The sequence below is a fragment of the Squalius cephalus genome (genome assembly GCF_949319135.1).
Source record: "Squalius cephalus genome assembly, chromosome: 24".
NCBI lineage: Eukaryota > Metazoa > Chordata > Actinopteri > Cypriniformes > Leuciscidae > Squalius > Squalius cephalus.
In genome coordinates, this window is record NC_137145.1 from 22,080,781 (window position 1) to 22,093,336 (window position 12,556).

General features: G+C 37.6%; 1 protein-coding gene across 1 annotated transcript; it reads left to right on the forward strand.

Annotated features, from left to right (window-relative positions):
• The first annotated feature begins 268 nt into the window (after positions 1-268).
• On the forward strand, positions 269-12,267 carry LOC307152629 (keratin, type I cytoskeletal 18). Its single transcript, XM_079861438.1, has 9 exons — positions 269-347; positions 1,817-2,214; positions 3,308-3,390; positions 3,473-3,629; positions 4,895-5,059; positions 6,457-6,582; positions 8,198-8,415; positions 10,266-10,297; positions 11,776-12,267. The coding sequence occupies exons 2-9, from the start codon at positions 1,822-1,824 to the stop codon at positions 11,889-11,891; spliced, it is 1,290 nt and encodes a 429-aa protein (XP_079717564.1). The 5' UTR covers positions 269-347; positions 1,817-1,821; the 3' UTR covers positions 11,892-12,267.
• The last annotated feature ends 289 nt before the right edge of the window (positions 12,268-12,556 follow it).

The following is a 12,556-nucleotide window of genomic DNA, read 5'->3' on the forward strand; positions in this document are numbered from 1 at the left end:
CAGATCTAGTTCAGAGAGATAAGCATAGTATAATATATAGTATAGTAGACATTGTTCTGGCTCATAGATCTTGTCCTGCAGGCACATAGAGCAGCCTTTGTTTTTTCATTCTCTTTGTTCACGTTACATCAGAAACCTGTTGAATATTTAAAGCCATGGTCTCTGGTGTCTTGAGTAACAGCGATGTGAAGAACTGCAGTTAGAGAGAGAGTCAGGTTGACTCCGCCCACAGGTGTTCAGATGCTGTAAGCCCCGCCCCCCATCCTGAGCTCTATATGAGGACACCGTTAGGAACTGACCACAGCTTAACGCTGTACACATCCCTCACCACAGGAGCCCTTCAACAGGTATGAATCTTCTTAAACTTATTCTCTTGTAAAAAATAACCACATATAAATCAACTTATTTTAATATTATATATTTGGACTTTGGAATTATACAGCAGTCAACATTTGAAGTGGATCAAAAACGTTCAGCAAAGTTGAACGGTATTGTTCCTTTGATGAAAGGTTTTGATCCACTTAAAATGTTGACTACTGTATATGTTGTGATTCACATTAAATTTGGTACTTATATTAATATTCACTTACATAGATTTAAATTGAAGAAATTATAAGTGACTATGTAATTCCAAATTCTTGGGTGCATGGTTTGAGAAATAGTTTCCTTTTTAATTGATATCTATGTGTTATACAAACCTCACATTTGGAGAAGGTTCATTGTTTGATGTGCCGACATAAAATAACAGTAGAGTGTCCATTTACATGTCATGTGATCTTTATCGCTCAGTGAAGTTTTGTGCATTGCTTGTTGCCCTTAATATTTCACTAAGTAGAAAACATAAACAGTTTAATGTTTCTTCAAGCATTTCAACAGAAGTATTTTAAAACAACTGATGTCTATTGTTGGACTGGGTAAGACTTGTTTCCTCAGCATTGGTTCAGTTTCTGCTACTGATCTGAGATCTATTTCACCCCGCCAAAAAAACCTTGAACATTAAAAAAAATATATGATTTGAACATTACTTATTTGAAAAAATAAATACATAAAATTATATCCAGTATATATATCTTATTACTGGGACTTCAAATGTGGTTAATTGTCATGCTAATAATGTCACATTGCAAAATGGTCTTATATTTTATATATATGCACACATTTTTTTTTTTTTTTTTTTATATAACCGGACATTTCTTTGTCAGATTCACCCCTGACATTACTGAGTTGGGATTCTGGTCCCAGATCAGCATGAAAAACTCAGCCCAGAGCTCTTTTACAGAAGCAAGCTGTCAGACGGTTATCACTTTATGGCAGGAGATAAATGGATTAGGAAGGTGTGAACCAACTCTCTTAAGCAGCCCAGAGTTGAGAAGTCATTTTTTACTGAGTTTGGACGTTTACTTCTAGATGTAAAATCCAGCGTGGGGGAGCAATGGAAAATTCTTGGTTTGAAAAGTCCATTTGTATGAAGAGCATTTTTAAGCTGGAAGTCTTGAGGTTAGGTGGAGATGTGTGATGTTCTTCTACACCAAATATGATTTTCTTTGCATAATGTTGTTACTAGTTTTTTTCAGCAAAAGGTTTCTGGCTATGACGGAGGTTTTAGGCTTATTTTTATTCTAAAAGCACACATTACATTTACGGTTGTATTCCTTAGTGTACATTTTGATATTGTGGAAGTAGCCTATATATTTAAATTAAACAATGTTGTGCAATCCATTTCTTATATGGTGATATTTTACAAGGATATTATTTAGACATTCATCAAAAACACTGAGCATTCGGGTGTGACATACTGTAATACTTCTCCTTTCAGAGGTCATGGCGTCCAGTTTCTCAGTACGGAGTTTCTCTCTGGGCCGGCAGCCCTCTTTCTCCAGCATGTCTCTGAGGGACAGCGGACGAGCCCGGTCCAAAGCCTCCGTCTCGTTCGCTGCCTCCAAGCCCCTGTCTCGCTCGTCCTCATTGAGCATGTCAGATCTGAACGGTCTGAGCAACCTGTCCCACAACGGCCTTCATGGTAACAGTACCAATGAGAAAGAGGCCATGCAAAGCCTCAACAGCCGACTGGCCAGCTACCTAGACAAGGTTCGCACTCTGGAGAAGTCCAACGCTGACCTGGAGTTGAGGATCAAACAACTGATGCTGGACCGTGTGCCGAAAGGCCACGATATCGATTCCATGATGGCCCAAGCCCATGCCCTAGAACAGGAAGTATGTGGACAATGCCCTTAAGGCCTTTTGAACATAAAAACATGCATGACTCATACTATGTAGGTATACACATGCTCTGAAAGTCTGCTCTGCAATGTTTGTGATCATTGGCCATAACAGACAGACATAGTTAAATGATTACCTACCGTCAGACTAAACAGTTACCTTTTAACAAAGCCGGAAAGTACCTAATACTTAAATCTGAATAAATAGCTTTGTAAAAGGGGTCGTCTAATGGTTGAAACACTCGGCGGGTTCCCCAATGGTACTACTGTAAGTTCAAACAGCACCATGAACTGGTGAATTAAGTTCCCCTCACCATTGTGTCCCTTTAGAAAAGCAACATAATCCTGAGTTCCTCCATGTGTGGCGTCTATGACAGGACTGTCCAATCCTGCTCCTGGATGGGAACCTTCTCCCAGGGTTTTGTTCATACCTGCTCCAACACACATGCCTGAAGGTTGTGAGTGATCATAAAGACCTTGATTAGCTGGTTCGGCTGTGTTTAATTAGGGGTGGAGACGAAGGGTGCTTCTCATTTCTTATCCTCACTTCCTTTCCTCACTTCCTAACTCCACTCCCCTTGGGATGCAAGGAAAGGAAATGAGGATGGATTAATTGAATATGTGAGATGTAGGTTTATATAAACTGCAAAGGTAAAACATCAATTAAAATTATTGGGACAGATGTGAAAGGGGAGGAGAAATCGTACATGCATCAGGTTTTTTGACAAGAAAGACTTCCACATACACCTGTGCATCCTCGCTCATAGTTACTCTGGAAGCTTCCTCACTCCTCGTTCCTCGCCTCCTTGCGGTGCAAGTAGAGAATTAAGATGTCCTTCAAGTTGACTAACTTTGATTGGTTTCCGGGTCACAGGCTAGACCAAGGAAACACAGAAGCATCCATTTGAATATTGAGAAGCACCCAAACCCTGCATGAAGCTGACTTTCCAGGAGCAGGATTGGATACCCCTAGTTGTAATTGTGCCATGCGTAATAATTAATTACACTCTCACTATAATAATTTGATTTGTGCTTTCAATAATGTGTTTGAGATGAAGGCATTCATCTTCTCATGCTGTACCTTACAGTTAAGGAAGAAGACCCTGGAGAACGCTCGGATCATGCTTGAGATCGATAATGCCAAGCTGGCTGCAGATGATTTCAGAATCAAGTGAGTGCCCGCACCTCTCAGAACCTCTTCTAAACATCTGTTGAGGAACTTTAGGAGGCATGTACTGGATGTGTGCTTGCAGATGGGAGACGGAGAGCGCGATGTGTCAGTCAGTGGAGCGCGACTGTGTGGCCCTGAAGAAAGCCAAGTCAGACCATGACCAGATCATCGCCTCGCTCCGTGGAGACCTGGACAGCCTGAAAGAGGAACTCTACTTCCTGAAGAAGAATCATGAGGAGGTAAGGACGTGGAAACAGAGTGACGAATCCGGCACCTTATAGAGAAGCAACTGCGTCTCCACAGTGCAGAATTCCCTCAGTCTACAAACTTGTTAGACTAGGGGTAGCATGTTAGTGTACATTAAGAGTAGGACGTGAGCCAGTCAAAAGTTCAATGGTTTTCCATTCCTTCCAACTTTCTGTTAATGTAATGCCCCTTTGGAATGGATGGTTACCTCTGTGACAGGCTTGTCTCAAACCCTTGAAGAGTGTCAAGCGGTGACCTCTGTTGGTCTTGATAGACAAGGACAAGGAATTACTTGTAACCCAATCCATGTCGTTCTTTTGTCAAATGAAATCTAAGATGTCCCTCGTAGCTAACCTCCTGGCATGAAGTCAAATGCTGAAACTTGCTTTACACAAATACACAAAGATGCAAATGCTTGGCCAACAAATTCCAAGTGCAAAGAAGCAGTACAAATACTAATACTTGAATTCTTGTGTTTCTTTAAAAGTAACATGTCCCAGTACTTAAGAGGGAAATAGAGTTACCATTAAAGATCTGTGCCATTAAACCAGATTAAGGTATTCAGGTAGCTAGCTATAAACATGTCTAGTTTAACTAACTTGCTCAGCAAGATTCTCTTCAAACTGCAGCTCTGAAATGACAATAGTTGACGTGAAAAAGAAAAGTACTAAATAACAGTCTGTGATAATGGCCGTTATGTTTTGTTGTGAATTGCATTCGAAAATAATATGTGTTTGTTGTACTTGCAATTGTTGCTGGCGCATTGACATAGAAAATAAATAATGTTTAGGAAGTACAGTACCATTCTCATACTTTCTCACGCATACTGTACACTCAGGGTATATTTGGACAGAAGGGTGTGGTGTCACGGTTGTAGAATATTCAAAATATATCTGGAGTGTTTGTCTGTTTTTGTGAGAGGCACATTGCATGCTCCCTTTGTGAGTAACATAAGATAAACTCTATTAAATATTCATTGAGAAGAACTTAATAATGAAGTAACTTCCACCCACCGTGTGCCACCACGTGGTATCAAATTCCCAAAATTCACTCTGCAGTCTCAAATCACCACACAAACCACAACCCAATGTTCAAACACAAAATTCATGCACATTTAACAGACGCAAACTCAAATGTCTCATTAGTCCAAGACTAACAGTTGTTATTAGTTCCACAGAATATTATCACACAATTTGTTTAGTCATGGCTCGTGCCACATCCTTGTCTCCTCTCATTAGTTTTCCCACTGTCTCTGCAGGAATTGGACAGCCTGAGGGCCCGGGTTGCTCAAGAGGAAGTCAGTGTGGAGGTGGATGCGGCCCGTGGGCCAGAGCTGGGGACGGTTCTCTCCGACCTCAGGTTTCAGTATGAAGGCATTGTCCAGAAGAACAAGGAGGAAGCTGAGAACTGGTACCGTAAAAAGGTTGGTGCTCCCATGGGAACAGGGTCATAACCAGTACCTTGTCTGCCAGCCCCTATTTAGAGTTTCCTATAGACCCAGATGACATTTCACATTTTTACAAAAACACCTTGGGACAACCATGTGCTTTTGTACAGGTTTAATGGTATATGGTATTTTTGTACACTAAAGCACGGTATTTACATGTTACTCCAAAGTATTTTAAAGTACTGTGACATTACCATGGTAATATGATGATATTTTTGGAAAGTGAAGGTAAGGTACTTATGCAAAAAAATACTTTATTTAGAGGCCAAATGCAAAGACAAAATCTTTTCGTCGTCAGAGTTGAAGGCAAGGTACTTCGAAAATACTGTGGTATTATTACCATGTTTTTCAAATATGGAGCCACTTTAATATCATCATTTTTTGTAAGCTAAAGCATGGTATTTATATAGTACTTCAAGGTACTTCCAAAATACTTTTGGACATTAAACTATTGCAATACCATGGTATTTTTGGTATATGTAACCATAGTATTTACGTATGGTGTTTAAAAAAATACTGTTATTACCATGTTTTTTAATATGGAACCAAAATAATGTTTTTTTTTTAATACATGTTGGCTATGGTATTTACGAGTTATTTTAAGGTAAAATACTGTGATATTACCATGTTTTTTAAATATGGAGACACTTTAATATCATGTGTTTTATAGCATGGTATTTATATGGTACTTCAAGGTACTTCCAAAATACTTTTGGACATGAAACTATTGTAATATACCATGGTATTTTTGGTACGTGTAACCATAGTATTTATGTTATTACCATGTTTTTTTTTTATATGGAATTTTCACATACATGTGTACTATGGTACAGTGTATAGCCCTACTGTATAGTTATTTCAAGGTACTTCAAAAATACTGTGGTATTAACATGTTTTTTGGACATAAAAACTGTACCATGATATATTTTTTTGTGTATGAAACCAAGGTATTTACATGGTACTCCAAGGTACTTAAAAAATACCTTTGGACACAGAACCATGGTAATACCATGGTATTGTTGGTAATTGAAACCATGAAATTTTCGTACAGTAGTTTAAAAATACAGTGGTATATCCATGTTTTTATGACATGGTAGCTTGGCATTTTTGGTATGTTTAACCAAGATATTTATATTAAGTACTTCAAAAATACTTTTGGATATGGAACCATGGTTTTATTTGAATGTATGTCATAAAATTTGAAAATGAATTTGGTAATCATCTTTATAGTAAATGGTACCATGTTATTATAACTGTATTGGTGCTGCAGTGCAACAAACCTCCAGCAGGATATATCACTTTGGACTGTTGCATGGTGGTCTTGTATGCAGAACACTTTTATAACCCATTTCCCTGTATATGTGTCTGTATAGCTGGAGATGGTGCATATGCAGGTGCGTGAGAGTAATGAAGCGCTGAGAGGGTCTCAGAGTGAACTTACCGAGAGGCAGCGCTTTCTGCAGACACTGGAAGTGGAACTGGAGAGCCTTCACAAACAGGTCAGAACCAGGCATGAGGAACCTTTTAAGTACCATTTCTGTTCCCTGAGTGAACCTCTAGAGCCGTGGCCAATGCAGATACAGTTACAGCTTACCACTGGAAAGTGAAACCCTGCCCTTTATGTCGAGGCTATTTGAATGACCCAGGCCATAAATGCTCCATCACATGCCATTACTTGCTTTCACGAGTCAAATGTGCGATGCAAGAAGCACAGACACAGTTTGTTGTTGGATTATGTCGAAATCCTACTAAAAGTAAATCTCCAAAGAGGAACTCTTCCATCAGAACGTTCAATCAGAAACAGGATTGCTTGTTTTCATGACCTTTGAGTCTCTTGCCAGTCCAGGATCACTCCCAGCATCTCAGATGTAGTAGCTATCAACAGGTCACGCTTGTGTAAATAAGCCAAGATGTGAGTTCACATGGGGGTTGTTTTGTAGTTTCTCTGCTGGTACTGTTATATTTTAAGGGTGAAAGTAGGTGCATTAAGCCATTGTACCTTTTAATGCCCTAATTCTGTCATCTGCCCTCAATTCTGTCCAAACCTGTATGACTTTCTTTCCCCTGTGGAACACGAAAGGACAATGAAAGCAGATAGTGCATTAAAGTTTTGCAGGAATAGTGGCCTGTAAGTGTATAAACGGTTTCCTCCTCATCAGCATGTGAGCAGTAGTTAAAGAAGCCTCATTGTCTGGACGGTTCACCTTATCACTAACCGGTGGTTGGCAGTTTAAACATGATTACATGTAAAATAAATAGTATCGATGTATTTATTTACTGATGGAATAGCTTAATTTCCATGGTAATTATTCACCAGACACACACCCACATTTACATGTATTTTGGGATGTAACAGTTTATATCATGCAATGCAACGATTCCTTTTGAAACCAAGCATTAATATATATATATATATATTATATATATTAATGCTTGGTTTCAAAAGGAATCGTTGCATTGCATGATATAAACTGTTACATCCCATATATATATATATATATATATATATATATATATATATATATATATATATATATATATATATATATATATATATATATATTTTAACACATTAAATCAACAGCCATATCAGGGCAAAAATGCCCCGTATGAGTTTCATATATATGATATGATATAGTTAAGAAATATCACACGAGTAAAGAGTGCAACATCATACGATTTATTATGCTGTTTTTGTCCCGAATAGAAAATGTCTTACTGATTTTATACAACAGTTTAATAAATAAGAAGTTAAGATTGTGTTATATTTTAGACACAATATGGTCTGCTTTTGCTAAATTTTCCAACGGAAATATTACCTATAATTCCAGAGCAGAACTGTTGAATGGAAGCTTGTTTCCACCATAGAATAAATAATTGTTATCTTTTTATCTCACAATTCTGACTTTTTTAATCACAATTTTTCTTAAGAATTGTGGGATATAAACTCGTAATTGCCAGTTATAAAGGGAGGACAGAAAATGTTTGGGAAAAGAGATGGAAACAGGATTCCACTTTAAAGTTGAATCTCCCACTTGACCAGCACTGCTCCATGTGTTAATGTGTGTGCTAACCAACTTGTGTTAGGCTTCAACTAACAAATTCCCCTGACAGGTGTCGGCTCTGGAGGGTAACCTGGGTGAGACGGGGCAGAAGTACACCATAGAGATGGAGCGACTGCAGGCGACCCTGGCCCAGCTGGAGGAAAACCTGTCGCAGCTGCGCCTGGACATGCAGCGCAACAAGACGGACTACGAGCAGCTCCTGCGCATCAAGCAGAACCTGGAGATGGAGATCGCCACCTACAGGAGGCTGCTGGAGGGGGAGGAAACGTGAGCGCAACGCGTTCTGTTAGCTTAACTTGTCAATCGATTTAAAAAAATCATTAATCACACATTTTCTGTAATTTATTACGATAAATCGCATATAAATATAATATTTTTATATCGTAATAACTTCACATTAATGTAGAAACAACATTGTTTAATGGCATCTTTTCCTATGTACTCTGAACGAAGGCCCATATCACTGATATCAATAGAGCTGTAACTGATGTCTGTATTAAATGGATTTTTCCCTCAATTTTAGCTATTCAACATTAAAGCTGAAAGCCATAATTGTTTACATTTAATAGACTTTAAAAATATATACTTTTAGACTTTAAATAAATAAACTTTTGATTTAAGAGAACGTAAAACAATCTTCACATAAACTATACATTGTATATGCATAAACTATAAACTGAATATTATCCTCATTAAAGCTACTAAAGTTATTTAGCCAAGAGCAGCGAGTGATTTTCTCTATGTCTTTTGTTCTTTGATTAACATGAACGACACAGACAGGTTTATTAGGCTGCTGTCACTTTAAGAGCTGACGCACATGACGCAGATCTGACACGCATCCTATTCCCTCACAACTCTTCATGCTCAATTAAGACTTTTGAAACTAATTTAAGGCTGTACTCTCCAAAAGATGAGGGCAAGGATACTGACCACAAACTGACATTTTGACATAATTGTTTTTGTCTGTTCAAACCAAGCGGCAACCTCCCGGTTTCTCTCTTGAATCCAACACGGTAGTGACTTAAACTGCAATTCATCGACTGGCCACTAGAGACAGGCTCCAAAAGAGAGTCAATCCCATAGACCCCCCATGTTAATATGCCCAACTTTACAGCAGAAAAACAATGTTTTCACAGCCTGGTATAAAAAGTGGTTTTGGTCTATATAGCTAATTTTGCCCTTCATGAAAACTGTGAGGGGGGTGAATTATTTTATAATTCATCCGTTTAAATTATATTAAGCCTTAAAGTTCTGCATAATTAAGGGGGCGTGGCCACTTGAGTGACAGGTGGATTGCTCTGCTGTCACTACTAGCCATTCGTCTGCTGTCTGCTAGCCGTCACCTCAGCTAATCCGCCTCTTTGACCATTTTCGATTATCCGTTTCGATTGTCCATATTTCCTTTACAGTCTATGGTTCAAACGCGAAAAAGAACTGTTTCGGGTGAGTGAACCCAGTGAGCCGCCAGTAGAGATTTAAGTTATCTTTCGCGTCTTATCGCGCTTTAATGGTTTGAATGAATGATAGCGTGACTTTATAGACCTTATGCACCAGAGAAACGAGGGTGCCGCCATCTTTAGAAAATTGTCTTTGAACTTCCGTTTTTACGGTCGCTCTGTATATTCCTATGGCATTGCTGTCCAGGAGTAATTAGCTTTTGAAGTGGATTTACTTAATGTAAAGTTAACGAAAGTTATCACGAGGATTGTAATGTTTAAAGCAGATGTCTTAACAAATGTCAGTAGACCTGGAAGATTTTAAAACGAGCCGTTCATTCATAAATACGCAAGATCACTGTGAAAATACAGACCGGAAGTCAAAAGACAACGAGCGCAGCGCTGAAAAGGGGCGGGGCTACATAAGGTCTATAATGCAACACAGCCAAAGGATTCCAGGGAAAAACGGATGTTGCGTTAATTGTGTTAAAAATTTAAATGCATTAAAAATAATCGCAAAATGAACAAGTTTATTTTGACTTTAGAAAATTGTCATTATTTACTCACCGTAATGTCAGCTGTATGCTGATATGTTTTGTGACACTGATATTTTTTTCTGGGATTTTTGCAGCTTAATGATTGTTTTGATACTTAATTCATGTTTCTTGTTTTATTTCACAGGGCTAAAGAGATTCCTCCTCCACCCCCCAAGAGTGAGTCCTGCACTGTCACACGCTACATTCAGCAAACACTACAACAAATATGCACAAACTAATCTTGCATTCAACAAACATTTGAGAAAATTTGCATAGCTCTAACAAATATTGGCATAATAAAATTGTTATAAGCAATATCACACTCGCAATAGTGTTGACATATTATGATTTTTTTCTACTGACAAACAACACAAAACATAAGATAAGGGATAAAAATTGGAGACCTTTGGATGACGGTATTATTGGTTTTTTATGAGGGGAAAAAAATAAAGAAAAATGTTATTGTTTTGAAAGAAGTCTCTCATGTTCACCAATGCTTCATTTATTTTATAAATACAGTAAAAACAGTAATATTGTGAAATATTACAATTAAAAATGACTAAAAAATAATTTCTATTCTAATAATTATTTATTTCTTATTATGTTCAAAGTCGAAAACAGGTGTGCTGCTTAACATTTTTGTGGAAAATGTGATGCATTTTTCCAGGATTCTTTGATGAATAGAAAGTTCAAAAGAACAGCATTTACTTGAAAAAGAAATACATTTTGATCAATTTAATGTGGACTTGCAGAATAAAAGTAATACTTTCTTTAAAACATAAATCTTACTAACCCCAAAACTTTAGAACAGTAGTGTATTTGTTTTCATCAAAATGTGCATATTTTCTAATAAAGCAAGAAGTTAAAGAAAATAAAGCAGCAGTAAAGAAAATAATTTTTCGTTTAAAAACGGCTATAATAACAAATAAAAGTCTGCATTATCTATTTACTGTTAAAGTTTTTTTCTGTATTTATTTGAGACACACAAATGTATAAGCTTGTTTTAGCCACAGAATAAAAACATGTAAAAGATGATTGTGGCTTTTTTCCTCGTAATTCTGACTTTTATTTTGCAATTCTGACTTTTTTCCTCATAATTCAGACTTTTTTTCTCGCAATAGTGATTTTTTTTCCTTGTAATTCTGACTTTTATTTTGCAATTCGGACTTTTTTTCTCGCAATTCTGACTTTTTTCCTCATAATTCTGACTTTTTTTCTCGCAACTCTGACTTTTTTCCTCATAATTCTGACTTTTTCTCTTGCAATTGCGTGTTATAAAGTCAGAATTGCTAGATTAAAAAGTTGCAATTACCTTTTTTTATTCAGTGGCGGAAACAAGCTTCCATACTTTCAGCAGAAAGACTGATATATTCGGCAGCAGTGTGAAAGCGAGCCTGATGCTCAAGTACACTTTAAGCTATCTTGAACTGTTGGGTAAACATTCATCAGATATCCGAGCGTGGCTCTGGAATGTTCTGGGAGTGCGTTTGTCCTCTCACCTGGGCTCCACAGCGGCTGTGACTGAAAACTAATGACACATTAAACACTGCCAAACAGAGCAGCCTCTCATAACAGAGCCGTCCACAGCAACACAGAGCGAAAGGAATCTGACATATCGCTAACATCTCTCTCTGTCTCTGTCTTTCTATCCACAGAGGAGCCTGACGTTCGTACCCGTAAGATAGTGAAGGTGGTAACGCAAACCATGATCAATGGTAAAGTGGTGGACGAATCCAGTGAAGTTGAACAGATTGAAGAGACAAAGAAGTAAAACAAGAACAAGACCGTCTGTGTGATTCTCCGTATAAAAGCCTCTATTGTCCATTTAGGAGCCACATTACCTTTGGGCCCCATGGGGCCCCTGAGTTTTGTTTCATTCCCAGTCTTTCAAAGAGATCGTCTTTCCTCTCTCAAGCAACAAAAGAGCTGAAATTACTAGGAAAGCCATCAGAATAAGAGCTGAAACTGAGGATGAAACAAGTGCTCCTGTTATTGCTTTTAGGAACTTATCAGACCAAAACACTTTATTCTTTCTGCATGCGATATTTATTTCTAAATAGAGTAGAGTGAGGAGGAAGTTATCACCTTAAGAGTTTGCTTATCTGTCATTTCTTTCACTCTTTATCCATAATAAAACTATTACATGCAAACTGCGTTTGTTGTGCCATTTATGACTTTCACATGACTTGTATCCAAAGTATACAGTGAAATTGAACCCATGACTTATAGTTGTCTTTATTCACATATATAAACACCAGATAATAATATTTCAAAATTAAATGTATTGTATCATATTTATTTGCATCCATTTTCAGGATACAGTTATTTGCAGAAACACTCTTAATATTAATTTACATAATATGTAAAGTTACCATATCATTGGCAATGATTTCAACTTTTCAACATGTCCTGAGAAGTTATCTTTAGATGGACTGG